This window comes from Fundulus heteroclitus, chromosome 3, assembly GCF_011125445.2.
Source record: "Fundulus heteroclitus isolate FHET01 chromosome 3, MU-UCD_Fhet_4.1, whole genome shotgun sequence".
Lineage (NCBI taxonomy): Eukaryota > Metazoa > Chordata > Actinopteri > Cyprinodontiformes > Fundulidae > Fundulus > Fundulus heteroclitus.
Genome location: NC_046363.1, coordinates 4,188,643 through 4,213,317, shown reverse-complemented (window position 1 = coordinate 4,213,317; position 24,675 = coordinate 4,188,643). Strand labels below are relative to the sequence as shown.

At 43.3% G+C, this 24,675-nt stretch overlaps 1 protein-coding gene and 1 long non-coding RNA gene across 2 annotated transcripts in view; one reads left to right on the top strand and one right to left on the bottom strand.

Annotated features, from left to right (window-relative positions):
* Nucleotides 1–10,441, bottom strand: part of znrf2b (zinc and ring finger 2b) — a 36,658-nt gene extending 26,217 nt beyond the window's left edge. The window contains exon 1 of the mRNA XM_012881880.3: nucleotides 9,537–10,441. Coding sequence (XP_012737334.2) covers nucleotides 9,537–9,957 — 421 coding nt within the window. The 5' untranslated portion in view covers nucleotides 9,958–10,441. The remainder of the gene's footprint in view (nucleotides 1–9,536) is intronic.
* Nucleotides 10,442–18,677: 8,236 nt separating this feature from the next.
* On the top strand, nucleotides 18,678–19,303 carry LOC118557733. Its single transcript, XR_004927966.1, has 2 exons — nucleotides 18,678–19,135; nucleotides 19,215–19,303. It is a non-coding gene; the product is annotated as an uncharacterized LOC118557733 (long non-coding RNA).
* The last annotated feature ends 5,372 nt before the right edge of the window (nucleotides 19,304–24,675 follow it).

Here is a 24,675-nt window from a genome sequence, read left to right as displayed (position 1 = left end):
TTCTTGTCTCCCCTCAGTAAATATTAGCATTGTACACAAGCAGCACTTTGAGACCAAAATACACGTCTGGGTTAACGGAAAAGCACATTCCAAAAAACACTGATGTTTTCCGTCGTAGCATTCCTGTGCTGTAAATTTCTCATAATAAGGTCTCAGAGCGTCGGGTTGGTGAGTTTTGCATAGCCTCCTTACAAAACCGGTCTGTCAGAAACTTGCAAATGACCAGAACCCGTCTGAGCTGCTTCTGGTTGCTCCTAAATCATAAACCATCCCAGACATATCCTGTCCATGGGACCTTTCAAAACTCAAGCTGGCATCGCAGAACCAAAGGCGTCGTGAAGTGTGCTTGGAACAGAGCACAGAGCAGAAGTGCGACTCTGGAGAGCTATTAGAGGCAACATTTGGATGTATCTCTGGTCCAACACACCTCAATCAAACGGATAAATGTTCTGATCAGCATTTAGTCATTGAGCTATCTAGAGGCCTGGGAACAGGCGGGTGTTCTGATTCAGGTGTGTTAGAGACTGGATGCAGCTAAAAGCTGCAGGATGGTAGCGCCTGAGGACTGGACATGGGGCAGTCCAGGTAGAGCGTTGTACGTGTGTGTGCTGGACATCTCTCTTTCTAAGGGCGAGAAACACATCAGAGGTGCGTGTGATATCTGCGGTATGGTTCTGTTTTTGGTAAATGGCTTGTACAGCGCTTTAAGTATTCCGACGACCCCAAAGCGCTTTACACTGCAGTCAGTCATTCACCCACTCACACACACATTCACACCCTGTCGGTGCGGAGCTATAGTAGCCACAGTTGCCCTGGGGCACACTGACAGGCATTTTTGCATTAAATCCCCGAACCAACTGGTCCAGGAGTCACTTGAGACACAAAGCTAACACCGGTACTAAAGTCCTCCAGGTCCCACCTTGACTTTTGGCTACATGTGGTGTAGAGGAGCCTCCCCTCTCCCAACTGTTCCTGCTCTTTGTCAGTTAGCATAATGAAGGAAGGCAATTCTTTAAATTTTTTATTTTACTCTATACAACAGTCAGCTTATTGGGAATATTTTCAGTTGTGAAAACTTGAACACAAACACCGGCTTTCCAAATCAGACGTTCCAAATAAAACGTCCTGTGACACTGAGCTTATTGCTTCACTATTGGCCTCTCAGGCTCCCATCGTTAGTTAAAATATCACTCTAATCTCTATATTTGCCGCTAAACATGAATCTCAGCCTCACACATTTATACATGACCTTGATTGACAGATCAGTACATTTAATATTTTAAACAGACTAAGAATCTAGTAATTTGTAGGGGTGTAACAATACATCGATCCACATCGACATATCGATTAAATTATTAACAATTCAAATCACATCAATGAAAACATCGATCGATATCGTCATTTTTAAGATTCACCTTCATTTTGAAATTGGCAAGGCAAGAGACTAGCCTGAACAGGTGATCTATTATATCAATATTTTAAAATTAGAAGAATGTTCTTTTAGATTTAAAAGCTTGCTTAGAAATAAAATGGTCAAATCCTACTAGGGTTGTTTTGTGAGGTAATAAGTGTTAGAAGGGCAGATGATATTGCATCATATTGATTACATCGATCAAAAACTGTAACAGACTTTGTTATATCGGCAAACATCGTATTGTCATCTTAACAAATCAATATAACATTGTATTGGGATTAAAGCTAGTGATTTACATCCCTAGTAATTTGTGAAGATTAGAAAATAAAGCAATGAGGGAAAACAGAATTTTTTTTTTTTTTAAAAAACCTCCACAATATCTTGAAATAGAGGTATTTTTGTAAATGCTAATCAAACAACTTGGAACCCAAACTATTAAGTATTTACAGTTCTATTTTATTTTCCAATAATATTTAACAATTTTAAAAAAATAATATGATGAGCGCAAAGCTTGTATTTTTCTATTAGAGGTTTAATCTCTAAAGCTCTGGACATAAAAACTATTTTTTTTTTTTAAAGGGTACAAAACATTTCAGCATTGATCCAAACAGCCTCATCAGCTGGAAGTGCAAACAGTTGGTATTGGTTTGGCATGTAACACACAATGTAGGAGGTCACATGACTACCGGGAGTTGTAGTTTTTGCCAGAGAAAGGTGTTCCAGCAGCTGAAGGTGGTACTCCCTCCCCTATTTATGGAGCACTGTGGTGATTTCTACAGCTACTAGGAATCATCTTCAAGACAAGTGATGTTCTAAAGTTCTGAGCCCAGCAACATTATGAATAACAACATGAAACCTAATTTTTCCATCCGTTTTAACTTTTGCTGACTGGACATGTTTTAGGCCTGCTGCGTGTATTTTAATAAAAGCCCACCACATTATTTTAATGCCTGTCTCGGTTCCTCCTTCTTTTCCTCTTTGGTTGTCAACATCATCTCCACTGTGTTGCAACGTCTAAATCAACCCAGTTTCAGTTCCAGTGGATGGCGACAGTCAAGCATAAGGTACTGGTCGCTGTGGATCGGTTTCTGGTAATCTACAACCTGGACCTCTCTTTCTTCCTTCACCCATGATCAAAGAAGGAAGGATGGTATTCCCTCATTTCTTCCCCGGTGAATGTAATGTTTTATGCACTGAATTAATGTGGCTATAAAGGCAGAGACTTTGCTGCTTTTCATTTTCACACATGTCATCGTCATGGCTGGGAGGAACTCCTTTAAAGCTGCAGTAGGTAACTTTTGTATAAATATATTTTATTATTATTTATCAGGCTATGCAGAGCATAATAATGTTAGAGGTTGACGTGACGTATGGCTGTAAGAAACAGGAAGTAGAGGTTGCAAACTAGCATGGCCCACACATCTAAAAAAAACAAAAACAAAGGAGAAATATTTCAGGAATATGTTGCTAGCGGACAAGTTGTCATTTTTCTTTCGTGTCAATTATTACTGCCGATGTTACCTGCAGTCCAAACACGTTGAGAAAGAATGCGATTCTATGCACGTTATAGGAATATGCAGGAGGATTGAGATGTCATGTGAGACAAATGTTGGCTACGCCTGAACTTATTCGGCAAATGTGTTCCCATCTCCAGTTTTACGCTATAACTAGTTTTCGTAAAATCAAAAAAGACCTTAAAAACTTTGAAAAAGTTATTTCGAATTTTGTTGTTTACATCTTTTTCAAAATATTTCCAAATGTGGATAAAAATGTTGCTGGAAACATGGCTACTGTCTCTACAGCCGTTGCTGTGGCACATATAATAAAGAGGATGTGACATCATACAAAAAAAAAGGGTGTCTTCTGTCTTCAATGAAAGTCCAAGGTCAACAAACCTCTTTGTATGTGATGGTCAGTGTTATCAACCAGTGGAGCCAATATGCCTGTCAGGTGTTTCAGAATGCCAGACCATGTTTTCACTACAGGAAAACTTGGGTGTCAGTGGATAATTCTTCTTGTGTATTTTTGGTATTCATATAGGCAGGTTATGGCTTCTCCAGGGTACAGGTGATGCTAAAGGCTGTCACTTAACATGATGATAATCCACTAATCATTTTTCCTCAGCATTTAGCAATGTAATGCATCTACCCTCATCAGCTGGCAGGATGGTGATAGTCTGATTTATAAAACCATGCGCACACACACTAGCATGCCATTTTCTTCATGTTCAGCCCTCCACACACCTAGGTTCACCCATAAATGGTCAATGCAAAGCACCTCATGAATGGCGATCTTTATTAAAACTGGGTCAGCTTATTTTTGTTTTTCCATGGTGAAATGGCAATCACAGAGAAAAAAACTCAGATAACGTGAAACAATTTCACAAAGGAGTTCATTAAATGTGTAAATCAGAGGTAAAAGCACAGATCTTGTCCACATTAAAAGAATTAAAAGTGAAGTTGATTGCAGTTTTAAGTCGGAGGAAAGCCTCACAGAGCTGCACGCCATGTTGGAATTCCTCTGAGGCAGTGAGATCAGGAGGAAAAGGAGTTTTCCCTCCAACGATGAAGAATCCCCACAAGCTTTTGGCGTCCTGTCCATGCAGGGATGGAGCCAGATAAAGGCCCTTAGAAGCAGATACTAGGAAGGCTGGTTAAGTAGCAACAAGCTTATCTCATCAGGACAGATTTCAGCTAACCAATAGTGACTCCATCATAGATCATCACTCAGCAGCTTGCTCTTAACAGGCCTCACACTGACCTGAAGGGCACTTCTCCAGCAGGATGGAGCCGATTTCCGTTCTGTTGTCGCACATGGACAGTGACTGCAACAGCTGAAGCTCAACAGAACAGCGTTAGCTTCGATCGCACTAAGAAACTTAAAAGAATAACATGAACTTAAAACAAATCAGGCACTCCTTCGCCTCCTCACAGGTTTCCAGGGTTTCACTGCCTAGCCCAGTCTGGAGAAAGCAGAGATGGTTCCTTCTGCCAACAGAGGCAGCAGAGCAGGAACAACACTGGTCCTTCCTTAAGTAGCCCACTGTGGGAAAAGGACACCTGGACAGCATTCTGCGCTCAACAGTACCAAAAATGATTCAACACAGGAAAAAAGATGCTCCCCAAGCCAATGACTCCTTTTCTGTACGCAGGTTACCGAGGCCGCGTGGCGCTGCAGAAACTTTCGCAAGGTTTTGATTTTTGCCAGACCCAGCAGCGGTTCCGGATCAAGCTCCCAAATTTCATGAGCCAAACAGAAAAAGTCGGACGCCAGACGAGAGGAGAGAGTTTGGCTGAATTTCAGAATAAAATCACCCCACCACCAACTTACGCTAACTTGATAAGTGTAAACAAAACGGCAAACCAGAAACACGAGGAAACAGAGGGGAAAAACTGGAGCGTGAAATAGGATATTTATGCGCACAGATAACCAGTTTTACCCTAGAAAACAAAAACCGTGGCTGTTTTTTATCATTTATGAGGAACAGCAGCAGAAAGGACCACGGAACCTCTGTTCTCGCATCGGGAGCCGCAGCTGGCCGCTGTTTCCATAGCAGCAGCATGAGTGGGGCTTTATGGCAAACCCGAACTGGATCAGGACTGTAACCCACACCGCTCAGTGTGAGCCCGGCGTACGGCCATTGCTGATTTCTTTACGCCTTCACATTGTGTCAACACACAGCTAAACGATCAACAAACTGCCAAATCCTACAGAGGCGCCGACACCTTCAAGTGACACAACAAAATCATGTGATAAGCAGCCTCTTGATCTGCTTACCTGAATTCCTCTGGAAGCAGCAAAGTTAGTCTTTGCGCAGCGTCTCGTCTTTTTGTTTGTTTGTTGAAAAAGTGACAGCATACGCCGTGTTATTCATTATCTAAGGTAAAACACGTTTCTTTACAATGTCCAAATACTTAGAGGTATATGTCATTATAGACAACTTCATTAGAAAGGACGTTTTTAGATGCTACTACATTTAAATACAGTGGAGTGGTCTGATTGGACAGAAAACAATCAGAACTGCAGGCATGTTTACCACATGAGTGCACATCACTGATTTAGTCATAAAGCCTTTAATGGAAGACAGAAACCTAGCAAGTCATGTTAATTATTGAGCTCAGATTTATTGAGTAAGGCTTATATCAGCAACCTGAGTGCAAAACCTTCAATGTGTTCAGTCTGCGGATAATATAAATAACTCCAAATACTAAAGGAAAAAAAAAAGTATGAAAAGCAGTACTTAAGAGGATAAAGCTAAGTTTGTTCTGGTATGAAAAGGTATGGAAGAACCTGTGTTTGAACGTTTGTCCACCCAAATATGCAGGAAATCCTAACATGCGGTCTGTGGGTTTTCAGATCAAGGGTCACACTCACAGCTGAAGCCAGAGTTCAACTGACTCACTGATCTGGGGATAAAAAAAAAACATGTTGGTATCACTGAATGTGAAGTGCACCAAATCAATAGAACCACCGCAGAACAACACTGAGATCAGAAAAAAAAAAGGCTCCATCTGGTTTTCACAGACAGGGGGACGTGCAACACTAGAACATTACCCTGGTAGGAAGGTAGTACTTTTTGGAGGGACCCTGAACTAAATGTGGAGCTTTGTACTGGGAGGATGTTCTCCCTGGTTAAGTTTTGTGTCAGTCATCTCCCAGTATACACTCCACTGCTGTCCATACTTTCTGTTAACTTGAAGTGACAAAGCATGAGTTCTGTACTTGCATTCATAAAAACCAGCCGATCTTCATGGAAATGGTTCAAAGGAAGCCGTAATCTCCACAGAGATGGAGAGCAACACTCTCAAAGTTAGAATATTTGACAGCATTTATGTTCTGGGACACAGATTAAAGCGATCGCTGCTGCCCAGAACGGTCAATCATTCATAATATTCAGTTTGCATGTAGCTAACTTGCCACAGCAGCTACAGCGTGTCTGCAGTTATTCCTCCATAAGACACACCTCACAGACGTTAATTATCAAAGATCTAAGGATTATTACAAACTTCTCCTTCTCTACAAGTGATTTGAATTGAGTTTCAGCTCTTCATCGTTTGAATTTGTATTAAACGATGGCTTTAGGTAGCTGACTGTAATGTTCACAAGATATTTATCCGTCGTATACGTCACTGTCCTGGCTCCCAGTACACATCCACACAGACTTCTCTAAGCATTAGCATTCACAGCTCCATAAAAATAAAACCAATGTCAATAGCTGTGCTGTTTTCTTCTTACCGTTCTTCTTGTTATGACGCTGTCGGCTCACACTGCTCAAAAACAGAGATGGTGGTATTATTGTTTTTTTTATTTAAACAGTGCGCTGCTGTGTGACCCTAAACCTTTAATTAGCAGCATCATGGAGCTTTCTAGGTTTGTTACTGGCACTGCATGAGGTGGAAGGAGAATGGAGGCGCTGGAGCTGCCGCTGGAGTGGATTCCCGGCTCGCACCGTTTTGTCTAACTGCTTCGGTGTAAAACTTAAAAGTTTAAAAGTAAATTATCCTGAACTAAAACAGTGATCAGTCTGGGCAGACTTAGACTCTCCGGTCTAAAACTTACTGGACCAATTACGGCACAAGAGGTGGGAGTTTATGATGTTTCACTTTTTACCCATAATGCAGCAGTGCTTTTCTGTAACAGAGGCAATTCTAGCGACGCAAAAGACGCGATTGTGACGCGATCAAGGTGAAGCCAGAGCGACACGACACCTGCGATGGACGCGAAGTGGCATTTGCTGGAGTTGAAAAAGCTGAACAACCAACCAGGAACCTGGAAGTGGCTGTGATGTGATGTGTGTCTCTCTGAGAGCGGGGCAGCCTAGCGGTGCGGGGGGGGGGTTACTTTCACTTTCACTCACTGAAAGTCGCGTGTCAACGTTGGTTTTTAAATAATGGTTGAGCCACTTAAAGCCGGTATAAAACTCCTTTCCCACTGTCTAAAAACCCAAGTCTGATCTCCAGCTGGCCACCTATCACCACTGCATGAGTGTGCGTTGCCATGAAGTGTCATGTATGCGCATAAAAACAATCACTACGCATACAGTGTCTAACTTTGCAGAAAGTAATATTCAGCGGTGGTCAGTCTTTTTTCTCCTCCTCCTCCTCACAACCAGAGGCTCCTTTCTCGCTGTGACACATTCATTAAGTTTAATTTTAAGTCGCAGCGCTATTTGAAGCAAGGCGGTGTCAGAGCAAGCTTGGCTACATGCATTCTGTGTGTGAGTGTGTGTGTGTTTGAAGTGAACAAACAATTGTTTATTTTTTATTGTTATATTTTAAATGTTCTACATTGTTAGCTATTCATTGTTAATATTTTGTGTTTTTTTTTTTTTTATTTAATGAGGTTTGCCCAAGTTAGAAGCCTTTTCTTTTCTTTCCCATACATGCCTGACATGTGAAATGAGATTTTCTCCATTTACTGCAGTTGCCTCTATAGCAGGGGTGTCCAAACGTTTCGGTACATGGGACAAAATTGTTAAGTCGAAGAAACTCAAGGGACAGAATATGAACAACATTTTTTTAAACCAAAAAATAAATAAAAAAAAATTGGTTAATTTTTTACCTGGTCTACAAAATATGATCATTTTAAATAAATAAGTAAGATTTTTTTGTAGGAAATTAATGTGTAAATTATTGTAGATCCAAAATTTCAAAAAAGGGTTTTGCTCATTTGCTGTATTCATCCAGTTTGCAAATTATTTTGAATAATTTAATTTGGCTCTTTAACAAAAATAAACTGAATTATAGAAATATAAGAAATACTATGTATTTTAGCATTCAGTTTTTATCTTATACTCTGCAACTGTGATTTCTGTACAGCACTTTGGTCAACCCCGGTTGTTTTAAATGTGCTTTATAAATAAAGTTTGAGTTGAGTTGAAGAACAGCGTTTGGGTCGGGTGTTCTTTGAAAACACTTGCTGTAATTAGCCAGTTTTATTAATTTAATTTAAAGCAGATTTTAATGCACCAAAGTCTGCATTTGAATAATGAAATATCATTGGATAGATGTTACTATGAAATTAAAGACAATGTCAAAAGTGTTTTTATTAAAAAGATGAATATGTTGTACTTAACATTTTCAATTGTAGGATTTTAACTTTTCTGTAATTATTTTGCCCTAATTACAAACTAAAATCTTCCATCTGCATCAGCCAACTGTGCTGGTGGTCCAAATCTTTCACTTTGGACATTTTCGGCTACAGGCTTCATTAGTCAGCTCACCTGGTTACTTTGTTGAGTCTCCGTCATCCTAACTTCAATATTTACAGCTGTTTTATCTCATGACATGACACCTCTGAACTAAAGAGCTGTGCAGTCGCAGCAGCAGATGCTTTTCCTTTTCTCCCATGCACAACACTGGTGTGATTTCAACATCTGGCCAGAGGGGGGGAAACTTTTGCAAAAACTCTGGAACTATGCTTATTTTAATTAATGTTTCTTTTTGGTTTAAACTGACACTTGTGTAACATTTGTTAGCATTGTGTATTTTTTTCTCTTGTAAATGGAAGAAAAAGCCCACATCAGCTTCAAAAATCGGCCCCACGTATCGGGTATCGGTTTGCCTGATGTCAAAATAATGGGTATGGTATCGGCCTTAGAAAGCCTGCATCGGTTGATCTCTAATTATCATTATCTAGGAACATATAACTTACTTAATTCATAAACTAATGCTTCATGGCTACTTTCAAACCAGCCAACCGTTTCTCTGCAAATGATTAAAGGGGAATAACATCTGACACACACGTTTATAGGCAGCGGAGTTATCGGAGAGTGGAAGCAGGCACAGCTGTCCAGAACCAGAACTCTTTCAGATCAGACTTTCTGTAATCCTAATAAAGTGGTTAGAAACTGAAGAAGAACCCTAATGTGTTCATCTTATGGCGCTCAGGAAATTAGAAGTAGAATTAAAGTGAGGACATGCTTTTGCATTTGCCTAATCACACAGAACCGGACGGAACAGAACTCAGATAAGAAGAACCCGGATGAACCTGTAGAAGCCCCGCTGCGTAAAATGAGTAGCGGGACACTTGTTGGTCCTCCTCCTCTGCGGACATGTAAATCAAATTCCCCCTGACCTGTAAACAGAGCCCAGTTCACACCGAGCAGATCCGTGCCCCTTACCTCCGAACAGGTGAGGCGACAGGTGTGCGGGTAAGGATCCAATCACCAGCCGGGGACCCTCTTGCCCTCTTCGGTCCCTGACGGCCGCCTCTTCCGGGCTGCTGCCGCCGGACTCCGGTGAGCTGTAGACTCCGCCGCTGCTCGGAATACTGATGCCGGACTGGGCTCTGGCCACGGAACCCCCGGAGCCCCCCGCGGACCTGGCCCGGGCTCCGGGTGGCTGACCGGAGCTGGACGCGGCTCCGGAGGCTCTGGAAGCGCCGTGTGCGCGGTACCGCACCCCCGCTCCCGCTGCGCTGGTCCCGCCGCCGCCGCTGCTGCCGCTGCTGGAGGTGGCGGACGGCAGGTCCGATCCGGAGTAGGCTCTGGTCCGTCCGTTAGCGGCCGAGTTAGCGGAGGGGCTGCTCTGCTTTGCCCCCATGTTCACCTCCGCTCCTTGGCTCGGTTATTTAAAGAGGCCGTTCTACGAGCCGCAGCGGGACAGTGCGCCAGATTTCCGCCCGGGACAGGTGGCTGCTCCGAACTAACGCGCCGGAGGAAATCAAAAGAAACAAACTGACCGCTGCCACGATCCCATCAGCCAGGGAGAAGTTCCATCAGCCATCCGTGCCTCCAGCTGGAGATGCGTGGGAAAGTTTAGACGCCGTGACCATTGTTGCTCTCGTGCTGCGGGTCCCCCAGGTCCCCCTCCTGGACTGAGCCGCCGGGCTGCGGCCGAGCGCTCCTCACTGTCCGCCGCAGCAGCGCACCTGAGCGGCCGGCTGCCGGCAGCGCGCCGCCCGGCCGCACATTGCTGCCCCGGAGGAAACGATGGAGGAGAAAGTCTGAAGCCGACCGTTCCTTAGCGGCACCGAGGAGGCTCGTGCTAACAACAAAGCTCGACGTGCTCACGTCAGCTTCCGCCCGGACGCTTCAAAATAAAGTCAATGTGACGTAAAGCGGTTAGGCGCAGGAGACACGGAAGCAATCTGATAGAATAGCAGGGCAGCATCCGAAATGTTCTAATTCTAGCTCCTCTTCCTAGCTCCTCTTCCTAGCTCCTTTTCCTAGCTCCTCTTCCTAGCTCCTTTTCCTAGTTCCTCTTCATAGCTCCTTTCTTGAAGTCAACAGTAAGAACTCTATGGGAGGAAAGGAGCTTCGGACTCCTCAGAGGCAGTTCCAGACCAAGTTTAGCAGGGAGGCCAGTGGGGCCCAGGGCTGGACTGGGTCAAAGATTGGCCCCTGGCATTTTACGCAGGGACTGGCCCACCAGGTATTGATGGAAGGACAATAAAGCCTATAAATGGAAACAAACTTTCTTGTGACACTGCTTGCACACTGTCATTTGGTCTATATTTACAGGTCTAATAAACCTACACCATCCTCCCAGTCCCATTATTACATAAAGGACAAAACCCAAAAGCCTGCTTGGTCGGACTAAAAACCTTATATATTGTTAATATTATATAGTTGAAAAGTGTGGCAATGTTGAAACATTCCGGTTGTTAGAAACCATGACCTCAGCCTTAACCTCTCACTTTCTCTCCTATAAAAGACAATGAGAGGTTAAGGCAGGAAGAAAACAGCGTATATAGCTCAGTTTATATATACAAAATACTTCATTCTCATTTTTATTCCACTAGTGCATTAAGACCTGTTAACATGCAATATTCTGTCTCCTGTCTCATACACTGCTCTACTGAAAAAAATAATGTATCAAATGCAATCTTTTTAGCTTTACTGTTTTCAAGTGGCTCCATACCATACCCATGCCATGCCATAGTTATGGCCTCAAGATCGAGAAATTAGAGAAGGGCTTTAAGAACATTTTACCAAAACATATTTTAAATTGAACAGTAACATGCTCACAAAAAAGAAGATAACTAATGTCCACAAGGGTTTGCTAATTAATGTTGTGGGGGAAAATAATGAGATAAAAAGAAAATCTGCCCAGAATAAAGTGGATATTTATGTATAAAAGGTGAAAATATTAATTTAGTTTCTTTAATTTTAATGTAACTTTAATGTTCATGAGCATCACATCTTCTGACAAATTCAAATTTGATTAAATCTAAATTATATCTGTGTAGAAGGTTAACGATGAATAATAGCCTAATCATTTAGTTTTAGATGAACATTTTTGTTCTGTTGCGTTTTGACTGTTTCTGAGTTTAAAAGGCCCGCACAGAACACTTATATCGATTAAAAAACTGAACTATTTAACCACCTAACTAATAAAGAAATGTTACTGAAACACTAAGATCAAGTATAACATCATAGAAACTAAATAGTTAAACAGTCTTCATGTAACCAAGAATTAGCAAGCATAATGAAAATAAGATGTTGTTAAAATCATATGTAAATGCTGCAGAAGTTAACATTACTTTATACATAATGAAATAATGTATGATTTGTATGCATTGCCTGGATCCACACTATCCATCCATCCATTTTCTGACCCGCTTAATCCCTCATGGGGTCGCGGGTGCCCATCTCCAGCGTTCACCGGGCGAGAGGCGGGGTAAAACCTGGACAGGTTGCCAGTCTGTCTCAAGGCAACAGCGCTACCCACTGCGCCACTGTGCAGCCCCTGGGTCCACACTACGTACATCTAATTCTACCACAAACATAGTAATCAGAGGCAGACACATATTGAACGAGGTGAATGCCCGATTCAACGTTTCAGAGAATAAAGACATTAGATTAAAAATATATTTATCATTTATTAATTCAGTTTTGTAATTCAGGGTGGAATCATCGGCAGCTTTGCATTATAAATTTGCAATCTGAGCAGGTCTCCTCTCTGCTCTCTTTGCTCTGACTGCATGAAGGGCTTTCAAGGCAAGGCAGCTGCTTGTGCCTGTGAGACAGCGCTGAGGGAATAGAGGCCAAACACACATCACTGCTTTGACGTGAAGCTGCTAAATCCCCGAAAACACAATGAAAAGTCGCTAGATTTGTTTCTAGTCGCTTTTTGTCTTCTCTGGTTTTCCTTCACTACCGAGAGCAGCAGCCAGTAGCCACCAGTAGTTTCATTCACTAGCAGCTTCGCAGGGAGACAGACAGAAGTCGGAGGTGTTGATTTTTCAAAATAAAGTATTTGAACATTTCATGGTATATTTAAATTCATTTTAAACTCGGATTATGATTATAATAAATTCCCAAATGTATAGTATGGTATATCACAAGCTTTACATTGTTTTAAAAATTTTTTTATTCATTCTGAAGGTGTGGTTGATTTTATTTTGGCGTGGCGGTGCGCCATGAAACCCTGTAATTTGATAATTTCACTAAGAATTTTCTTTCTTTAAATAAGCACGCACTTCTACCGTTATTCCTTTTTGAATTCAATCCAGTATTAAGACCAGAGCCCCTGGAGTTACAACTCCTGCAGCTGCTTCGGATGCTGCTGCTGAAGTTGACGCCCATCATAGCCTCCAACATTCGCCTGGGTAGTTTTACACATTTGGCGGCATCAGCCTGAATGGCTTGCCTCTTAACTTTATATAACTTTTACTTTTCATTTCCCCCTCTCTCCATGTCTTCTCCGTTCTCCCCTCTCTGTGTTGATTGAGTAATTGACAGCTGTGGCCCGAGAGGGAAGGGGCATCAGCCCTCGGCTGCTGTAATTGGTCCATCCCAGAATCCATCATGGCTGTTGGGCCAATCTAAGAGTTTTGTGTACCAATAAGCATCATAAAAAAAACTGTTAAAAAAAAAAAAAAAAGGTCAGTCCAGCAGTGGAGGGGCCAGTGTTTTTTCATGGGGGCACAGAACTAAAAACATGGCAATATTTCATCATTGGATACATTAAGGGAGCCAGTTTCAGAATCCTGATCTTGAAGATGAAAACTGTGATCCTCACGTTTTGGCTAAAGCTAAAGGTGAAATGCCTTAATTTTAAAAATCATTGTTAAAGCTGTAATGGTAAAAAAAAATATATAAATTTGTCCAAGGAACAAATCAGTTAGGGTTTCTGTGCCAGTGCATATCATTATAAGAAATTAATTTAGTATAATGTCCCCAGAACAGGGGCCTGGATAAGTTCTACAGGGGCACTGGACCCGTTGGCCCTTGCTCATGGGACTGCTGTACTGATTTCGGACAGCTTTTAACTCATACTTTTAACTCATACAACAGAAACGCACGTGGAGGATTCTAGTCAAAGCCGGGCCAACAGCCCACCAAAGATTAACCACAAAGTGCACGCTTGCTTCTCTGTGGACATTTTCATTCATTTCCGTGAGATGGGCTGTGCCTAAACGCCATGTCACATAAAGGATTGTGGGATCCCTTATAGCTCCCAGTAAGGATCATAAGGTTCCTAAAGGAGCTATGAGAGGAAGCATACAGACTCCTTTTCCTATCTCCTCTACTCACTGCACTACTGGCGCAGCACGTATCATACGACCACTAACACACTTCCGATTTGGCTGAAGAGTCCTCACCCAAAAGACATTTTAGAATGCAGATACAGGTTTTTGGTTGCAAAACTATGAGACCGTGATAAATCATCCCACAACTGACTTCACCTTTAATTTCACATTTATTCTGTATTATTCATTTAAAACCCATCAATCCCATAGAGGGATATATGGGAAATAATAAAATGTTCGGTATTTTACTTCAACTTAAAATATAGATATAGCCATATGATTAATATAATGTGAGGTTGGCACAAATATACACCTGCAAGAAAATCATTGTCAACTAGATTTTGGAAGGGTGGGTGGATGCAAATTTTGGCAAAAAGATGAATGACAATATCAGTAATTTCAATAACTCGCATCATCCCATCATTAATTTCAAATGTTGATTAAAGCCAATCAATGACTTATTACTGGACCTTATTAAACTGTATTTTCATACTTCATCTTGATTTGGTGCGATGTACTATTTATATCTGTCGGATTGCACCTAGACACGTAATCAATGTGTGAGAATACAGCTTTAATTCCATTAAATAACACTCATCTCACTCATGCAATGAGTTTTTCAGCAATTCTCTGCCACTGACTCCCAGGATTGTTTCTTTTTGTTCATTATGGTTCAATATTCTCCATACAGCATTATCAAATATTTCTAATTCCACTTGCGGGAAAGGCACACTTCCAAGCTTCTAATTTCCTACCATTGTCATGGTGAATCGTGTTATCTGCGTTCCAATAATGAGGACTTCTTTCATACTTGTGCTCGTGCTTAACTCAGGATTGATAGGACGCTGAGTTTAGTTACCTGACTGATATCAACTGTTGTGAAACCAAAAACACTGGGTATGACAGCGTGGGTAGAACTACTTAGAGTAGAGCTTTCTACTCAGGGTAGATCGGTCATTGTTTCTCAAATGGGGGCCCAGGTGTCGCCTTTTCCTCAGGATGTCCTACTTTTGCTGTGATCAGACTCATTTTCTGGGCCGGATTGTACACACATCCATCATTCAAGCATTCATTTCTCTGTTTTGAAATACCTGTCCTCTTGCAGATATCTTCTTAGTAAACATCCACAAAGGGGCTCAATCTCCGTTTCCCATCTTACTTCATTCTATCAAGGAAGTCAAATGTCTAGCAAATGTGATGTCATCCCATAAAACTGTTTATTGTTATAATGAGAAAGTTTATAAGATGCAGCTACATTGTTGAGAGGAAGCATACAGACTCCTTTTCCTACCTCCTCTACTCACTGCACTATTGGGACGGCACGTATCATGCGACCACTAACACACTTCCGATTTGGCTGAAGAGTCCTCACCAAAAAGACATTTTAGAATGCAGATACAGGTTTTTGGTTGCAAAACTATGAGACTGTGATAAATCATCCCACAACTGACTTCACCTTTAATTTCACATTTATTCTGTAATATTCATTTGAAACCCATCAATCCCATAGAGGGATATATGGGAAATAATAAAATGTTCGGTATTTTACTTCAACTTAAAATATAGATATAGCCATATGATTAATATAATGTGAGGTTGGCACAAATATACACCTGCAAGAAAATCATTGTCAACTAGATTTTGGAAGGGTGGGTGGATGCAAATTTTGGCAAAAAGATGAATGACAATATCAGTAGTTTCAATAACTCGCATCATCCCATCATTATTTCGGGTAATCACCGTGAACTGATCAGTTTTTATGTTTTTCCCATTAAATGGGCCCCCATAGTTTTGGGACATCCTTGGTTACTGGATCACAACCCTCGTCTCAATTGGGCCGAGCGACGGGTAGAATCCTGGTCTCTCTCCTGTCACTCCCGCTGTTTGCGTTCAGCTGTCCCGTCTAACTCATTGGCGGAGGACCCCGCAGTTAGTGATGGCCCAGTTGACTTAAACTTGGTCCCAAGGGAGTACCACAACTTACAACAGGTGTTTAGTAAAAGCAGGGCGGAATCTCTGCCGCCACATCGTCCCTACGACTGCGCCATAGACCTGCTCCCTGGCGCCCCGTTACCTGCTAGCCGTCTTTATAACATCTCCCGGGCTGAACGAGAGGCGCTGGAGAAATACATTAATGAATCTCTCTCGTCCGGCCTGATCCGTCCGTCCTCCTCCCCGCTGGGAGCTGGCTTTTTCTTTGTGGGGAAAAAAGATGGCACTCTGCGCCCGTGTATTGACTATCGGGGGCTTAATCAGATAACGGTCAAAAATAAGTATCCTCTCCCACTGCTGTCCTCCGCTCTCGAGCCGGTTCAACACGCCATGGTTTTTTCAAAACTCGACCTCCGTAACGCTTACCATTTGGTGCGGATCCGCCGGGGGGATGAGTGGAAGACGGCATTTAAGACCCCCCTGGGTCATTTTGAATACCGTGTGATGCCGTTCGGCCTGTGCAATGCCCCGTCGGTCTTCCAGGCCCTGGTGAACGATGTCCTTCGGGACTTCTTAAACATTTTTGTGTTCGTCTACTTGGACGACATATTAATTTATTCCCGAGACCTCGCTGAACACACCCAACATGTCCGACTTGTCCTTCAGCGCCTTCTGGAGAACCGCCTTTTTGTTAAAGCAGAAAAATGCGAATTTCACAAGCCATCCGTTTCTTTTCTGGGCCTCATTTTAGAAGGTGGGCAGGTCCGGTCGGATCCAGAAAAGATCAGGGCCGTCCTCGAGTGGCCGGTACCCGAAACAAGAAAGCAGTTGCAACGCTTTCTGGGATTTGCAAACTTTTACCGCCGTTTCATAAGAGGCTACAGCCAAATCGCCGCTCCCCTGCATGCTCTCACGTCACCCAAGACTCTGTTCCTATGGAATCCTGCTGCTAACTCGGCCTTTCAGACCCTGAAAGAGAGATTTTCCCGAGCTCCCGTCCTCATGCATCCAGACCCCCAGAGGCAGTTCATAGTGGAGATTGATGCTTCAGACACCGGTGTAGGTGCCGTCCTTTCGCAGCAGTCCAGCAGTGATCAAAAGCTACATCCTTGCGCCTTTTTTTCCCGTCGTCTCACCCCAGCCGAACGGAATTATGATGTGGGTGATCGTGAGCTCCTAGCCATAAAACTCGCTTTAGAGGAGTGGCGGCATTGGTTAGAGGGATCCGAGCAGCCCATCATCATCTGGACTGATCACAAAAACTTAGCCTACCTGCAATCCGCCAAACGTCTCAACCCTCGACAAGCTCGCTGGTCGCTTTTTTTTTCTCGCTTCAATCTGACGATCACCTACCGCCCAGGCTCAAAGAATCTGAAACCGGACGCTCTTTCCCGTCTCCACGCCCCACAAGACTCTGGTGCTGAACCAGCCTCCATCTTACCACCCACCTGCACTGTCGGCGCCCTCCACTGGAAGATCGAAGAGGAGATTTCCCGCGCCCTGCGCTCGGAACCGGACCCTGGAAATGGCCCACCTGGTCGCATGTTCATCCCGTCCTCCGTCCGACCCCGCGTACTCCAGTGGGCCCACACCGCCAAGTTCTCTGGCCATCCCGGAGTTCACCGGACTCTCTCCTTCCTCTCGCGACGCTTCTGGTGGCCCTCCATGTCCAGTGACGTCCGGGAGTATGTGCGCTCATGTTCTGTGTGCGCCCTGAATAAGACCACCAACAGACCGCCCGCGGGCCTTTTGCAACCGCTGCCTGTCCCCGAACGCCCCTGGTCCCACGTGGCCCTGGATTTCATAACTGGCCTCCCGGCTTCCCAGGGCATGACGGTCATTCTCGCTGTCATAGACCGTTTTTCTAAAGCTTGCCACTTGGTTCCCCTCCGAAAGCTCCCGTCAGCCCTCCAGACGGCCCAGCTCCTGGTTGGGCATGTCTTTCGTCTGCATGGCATCCCGACAGAGATCTTGTCTGACCGTGGTCCTCAATTCACCTCGCGGGTGTGGAAGGAGTTCGCCTCGGCCCTAGGGGCCAAATACACCCTCACCTCCGGATACCACCCGCAAACCAACGGTCAAACAGAACGCCTCAACCAGGAGCTGGAATCCACACTCCGTTGCCTGACCTCCAATAACCCCTCCGACTGGAGTAAGTTTCTTCCCTGGGTCGAATACGCCCACAATTCACACACCTCCACCGCCACAGGTTTGTCGCCTTTCGAAGTTTCCCTTGGCTACCAACCTCCACTCCTCCCCTCTGACCAACAACGAGTCGCTGTCCCCTCCGTCCAGCATCACTTACACCGCTGCCGGCAGTTCTGGTCCCAAACCACTCGGGCCCTGCATAGGACGGCTGAGCAGAGTAAACGCTTTGCTGACCGGAGACGAGACCCTGCCCCCCTTTACCGCCCTGGCCAACGAGTTTGGCTTTCCACCCAGCACCTTCCCTCCGCTTGCCGTAAGCTGGCTCCCCGCTACTCTGGACCCTTCGAGATTATCTCTGTCATCAGTCCCACCGCTGTCCGCCTCCGCCTCCCTCCAAATTCCCAGACCCACCCCACTTTCCATGTCTCTCACATCAAACCCGTATTCTCCAGTACCCTGTGCCCTCCCGCCCAGCCCCCTCCAGCCTCTCAGGACTACCAGGGCCGCCGGATTCGGAGAATCGTGGACTCCCGTCGACGGGGCAGGGGCCATCAGTACCTTGTCGACTGGGAGGGCCGCGACCCCGGAGACCGGTCATGGCTGCCCAGCTCCGCCATCCCAGATCAGTCCCTGATTGAGGACTTCAACGCCTCACGCCCCTCCACGTCCTCGGGGTCGCCGGGTGGCGACCATTGAGGGGGGGGGGGGTGGTGTCAGGGCTCAGCAGACTGCACTGTGTTTTCCCCGGCCAGCGCAGTCTTTTTCCCTCTCCCCTCCTGGCAGGTGATTCGAGTTGACTGGTGGGCGGAGACACACACCTGCGGCTCGTTCAGCGGCGCGCGGCGGCGCTATAAGAACTGCGCTCAGACAGCCGAGAGATGCCAGATTGTTAACCTAAAGTGGTCTGCCTCCGCCTTGGGTCCCGTCCCAAGTGGCTCTCCCAAGCCTTGACGTCGTCAGTCAGGTCTCCCGTAAATTGATCTTCTGGAACCCGCTCCTCCATCTGGTTCTCTTGGCTGTCAACGGATCACCTTCACGCCGCTGCTGCTCGGATCCCTCTCCGCTCCGCCGGACCGCCCACCTGCCTCTCATTCATCTGCGGGAGGCTGCCTCTGTGCCCGTCTTTCCACGCCACTCCCCCCGGCTCAGTTCCTGCGCTACGCGGTAAGCCCTCCCACCTCTCCGTAAAGACGTTTAGGCGTGAGAGTTGTCCGACGTCTAACGTTCTGCCTCTTTTCCGCAGATTTCACTCGCTTCCTCCATACCGTCCCCTCAAACAATCCACGTTGATGCTCCTTGTCTTGCACGTTTAACAATAAACTTCTAAACCTGCTTCTGTCTCCAAGTGATCTCTGCATGTGGGCCAAACACATTAAAAAATCATGACAAAATAAAAAATGTTTCTTGATACATTTTTCTTCCTTAACAAATAATTCATGTGTTGATCAATCAAAGCACTCCTGCCCATGTGATTAGCAAAAAACATTACCCAGAATCTAAAACAAAAATACTTATACTACAGCTTGCAGAGGAGCTCTATGCCTCATTCATTTTCATCAAACACCTAATTTTAGTGTAATTGTGCAAAAAACAAAATATGTTGTAGAATAGATTGTCAAGGTTTCTAATTAACAGATTCTAATAAAATATTGAATAAACATATGCATGGTGTTGTGCTCTATCATTTCCCCTAGATTTGAATGTATTGTATAAATCTGTTAACTATTTTTAAATACATCATTGTACATGTGTCTTACAAGTGTCTCCACTTTTTTGAGATGAGTTGGGTTTTGGAGAGGCACGATTAAGGCTTTTTCTTGGGCCAGCTCTAACTGCTGATTGGCTTGGGAACTAATCCCTGTTTCACCTAAATAGAAGATGCTTAGATAGTTATCTACTGCAGGTAAGGTATTCTTCTCTCATAAACAAACCCCTCTTCAAGAAAATCTCTTCTGTCTATTTAAGTCACAGTCAGTTTACAGCTTTCCAAACAAATACATTAGCAGTACTTTTTCTATTGAGTGGCAGAAGTCACGCTCTTATTTTGACATGCAGAGGGATTGTATCATGTAGAATAGTGTATATTTCTGTATGCTTGATAGTTCAAGTGCTCATGATGTAAGCACCATAAGGTCTATAACAGGCAGCAGTCTGTGCATAAACTCTTTTCAGCTGTGTTTTAGTAGCTATCCACCTGAAGCTTATAGTTCTTCTGCCAGACTGCGCTGTTACTAAAACAGTCATTTTTAAGTTCATCTTGAACACTGCTGTCGTCAGTATTTACAGGTCTAACTGACCCAACCTCGATATTTATGCTTCATTTTCAAACTCAAACCTTGTCATGTAGGATGTCAGTGAATAGCTAAAGAAAGTATATCAGTAGCAGCAGATTATCTGTTGTGAAAAAAAAAGGTTTTAAAAACAATTTGTCTCCATGACTGAAATAGAAAGCTTAAAAATTAGCTGAAAATCCATTTCACCCCACTTTGTTTATGAAGTACCAAAACACAACTAACAGCCATGGTAAGACACTATAATAAAGCAAACAGGCCCAATACACACACTATAAAATCTATTCAGTTCATTTCAGTTACAACAATCAGTCATATCCTCATTCAGCTCAAAAATCCAATTAAATCCCTTTAAAAGGCAATTCCAGACAATCAGGTTTGGACTGTTTAGTAAAACTTCTTCTGTCTGGAAACCAGCAGATTACACCGAATCTTAACTCGAGCAGTGTTCCCATTGTTTCCTGTCTTGTCATGCGCATTTGTGTTTTATAAAATGTGTTAAATGAGGAAGATCGAATCTCAGATATTCCACCAGTCCTTTAATTAAGCAGCTTAGCTGTTCTAAAAGCATCAGTATCAGCACATCTCTGACAGCCTGGTGGGAATATCTAAAAAATAAATATGTCTTTATTTCTCCCATAAACACTCATTTGGAGCAACCCAGTCATCTTGCCACATAGAAGGGTTCTTAACTTTTCAACATTGAACAATAAAGGATTAAATCATTTAGAGGACATATTTGATGGAAAAGATTTTGCACCCTTTAATGTTTTAGAAGATTCATATGGCAATGATGAAAATAAATTATTTAAATATTAGTAACTACAATCTACTATCCAGTCCACATTTGAGATTAAACCAGTAAACATAGCCCTCCCTTTAGCAATAACTAGCATCCTTAAACTTTGACTACCCAAAGTTACTGTTAAACTTTACATACAACTTTCAGAAATAGAGTTAACAATCTCATTTCATATCAGTAAATGGGACAATGATTTATCTGCTGGTATTGATCATAACTATTGAAGTATACTTAGTACAAAAACTTTTACAAGACAAAAAATGCCAACTTTCAGTTCATACAATACTACACAGTATCATACAATACTACACAGTGCAGGGCAAAGGATGTTCTAAATGGGGTTTTTATTCACCAACACATGTCCAAACTCCATGGAAGGTTTACCCGATGACTCTAGTCTGCAGTCTACAGAGTCTCACATTTCAGAAACAATCTTATTTTGTCTTTCCTGGCTGATTTCCCAACAATAATTTTTTATTAAGATACAGGCACACTTCTCTGCCGATTGACTTGCAAGTTACCAAAGAGCCACGTTTCCTTAAGGGCAATGTAAGATATCAGTTCCTGTACTCCTCTAAGGAGTCCATCTCTGGTCCTCCTCATGTGTTCTTTGTGGTTTCTGATATAAAGTTACCAACTGACACAAGAAATCCTTGTCCTTTAAGTTGGATTTTTGGAACCAGTCAAGCTCTGTATCAGAAAAGTCAACCCCGTAGATACATCTGGCCTGGCGTTCTGTTTAGCTGTGACACTATCATGCACAGGAGCGTTGGCTGGGCTACTGCTACCAACACCTTCATGTTCTCCTTCTATAGATAATCCACTTGGTCCAATCTTTTGGATGGATCAGTTTTTTTAGCCCTGTCTCTCTCCTTGACATAGCTATTGGCTGAGCCTTTACTGTGGCTAACTGTAAGTGCTGTCTTTCATCCTGTAGATTTGAAAACTGACTGAGTGCTTATGTGCCTAGCTGTGTTTCTCTCCTTGCTACTACTGTCATTAACTTTTTATGTTCTTTAACATGGAAAGTACTTTTCCTTTCCACTGTTGCTGGGAGCATGCTCTGAATGAGTGCCTGCAGCAAAGTCAACAATATAATGCAAGTAACTGTCCTCTGTTGCCACTTGGTCATCCAGGAAGAGTGAATGCTGCAAGTCAATGACTCGATGTAATCTGCTGGATTTCCTTAGATAGAAAACTTTTTAACCTTTTTTTTATTTTATTTTATTTTATTTTTTTTTACTTTTTTAGCAATAAACTGAACTTCATTGCATTTTTGGATAACTAGGACAGATTTGGAATTGATGACTTGCAAACTCTGTAGGACTGGATTGAATTTACTTTTTTTGTAAAGTGTCTTAATATGATGTGTGTAGAACTGGTCCTACATAAATCAAATCAAACTGAAAAAATGGATAAATGGGTCTTTGTCTGCAGCAACTGTTGCTCTCTGTTGTAGTGAAGAAAGAGCTGAGCCAAAATGCGAGGCTCTCAATTTACCTGTCCATCTATGTTCTAACCGTCACCTATGGTGATGACATATGAATCTTGATTTAAAGAATGATATCCTAGGAATAATTAGCCTAATTGAGCTTGAATCAGACTTAGAAGTAGGATTAGGAGATTCATCATTCAGGAAGGGGGAGCTTGAACTACATCGGGTGCTTCTCTGCATCAGTAGTCAGTTGAGGTGGTTCAGATATTGATCAGAAGGCCCCCATGGTACCTCCCTTTGAAGATTTGCCTGGCATGTCCAACTGGGTAGAGACTCCTGGGAAGACCCAGACATAGCTGGAAGGACTATTTATCCCCACCATGCTCTAATAAATCTCACTGGGGAAGGTCCCTGCCCATACTGGTAGGGGTTAGGACACCTGGCATACAATGCAATAGCAAAATGTTTAAACACATATTTTTATCCAAACACATAAAAATGTTCCTGCTCATTTATATCTGTTTTGTGGTACAAGAAAAACATGTAAGATAAATCCTAAAAGGGATTAAAACAAGGATAAAACTTTGTCATCCACTGGGACTAAAAACTAACAGTCATATGTCATTGATAAATTCAGACAGATGTCATGCGTTAAAATGACTTTTTATTAAAGTCTTAGCACTTTCAGAATTATAGCTCAGTTCTTCTGCTTGATCTTTTCTTCTCATCCACTGCTCAGATGAAAGAGAAGCAGTACATTTAATATGATGAGCAACAGACGAGAGAGACAGGAAAGAGGTTGGCATGTGAAACATCATGAGGTTTGTTACCTGGCCCAAGGCTGATTATTCTGCCTGCTTTCTGGTTTCACTTCATTTTACTTGTAAATCTAATCAGAATAACAGAGAAACCATTGTGTTATTTATCTCAGGGATCAGGTCAGACGTTTGGTCACTCCTGTTCCTTCTGAACCAGCATGTTAGTCTGAGCATGCTTTCCATTTACTCGTTATGGTTTACTGGTTGTTATATAATTTGGGTTTTAGTCTCTCAGCAGTGTCAAGAAACACATGGTCCTCACACACTGCTTTTAACTTCTTCAAGCTTCTCAGTAGAAAAAGTAAAAGGATCTAAATGAGTGCATTTTCGGTGATATGTTAACACCTAAGCAACTGGGTAACTACACCCCTATTCCCTTTGAAGGGGGTGTAAAAAGTAAACAAAGTGCCCAAGAGCCTGCAGTGCTCTATCTCAGTGGGCACAGGTTCTCTCCCTAACAATCCCACCACAGCAGGGGCCCGGACAGAAATCCCCTGGGAGAAGGATAAATAGTTGTGGGTGATGGACAGGGACAAACCAATATACCTGGAGGAACATATATAGATCCCGGGCCCACCACGTATTGGAAAAACACACAGAAATTCAGCTGAACTGTCTTCTTAGCACAGCGAAGCTGTACAAAGAAGGACGAGCTACCATGCACTGGCTGGGTTATAGGCTCAGCGTGTGATTCGATCTGTGGGCAGCCCCAACAACTGACATCTGAGCTGCGGAGCGGTGCAGGTCGTCATGTTATGATGGCATAACACCAGACTCCAGTGTTAACATGGATGGTGTAAATTTGATCAGAGCCAACAGAATGAGAAACAGTGGTAAGAAGCAAGGAGGGCATGTTCGTTGATAACAGATCTCTTACAGTTACAATTAAAGAGACACTTTGCACTAAGGATATTGAGCTTATAGCTGTGGGGCTCAGGCCGTATATGATTGCTAGAGAGTTTTCGCAAACGATTTCGATAGCAGCTTATGTTCTCCTGCCTGCAAACCCTGAAGCAGCCTGTGATATCATCCACGCTATTGTGAGCAGAATGCAAACAAAACATCGTCAGGCTCTCTTTCTGATCTCAGGGGACTTTACCCATACATTCTTGTCCTCCACCCTCCTTACTTTTAAACAGCATCTTACCTGCAAAACTAGAAACAAAATACTGGACTCAATGTATGTAAATTGCAAAGAGGCATGCAGGTCGTCACCCCTCCCCTGGGCTGCTCAGATCACAATTTAGTTTATCTTCAGCCTGTGTAGAAACCTCTTGTGCATAGGGAGCCAGTTTTGACACACACAGTAAGAAAATGGTCAGAAGAGGTTGAAGAAGCCCCGTGAGACTGCTTCAGCT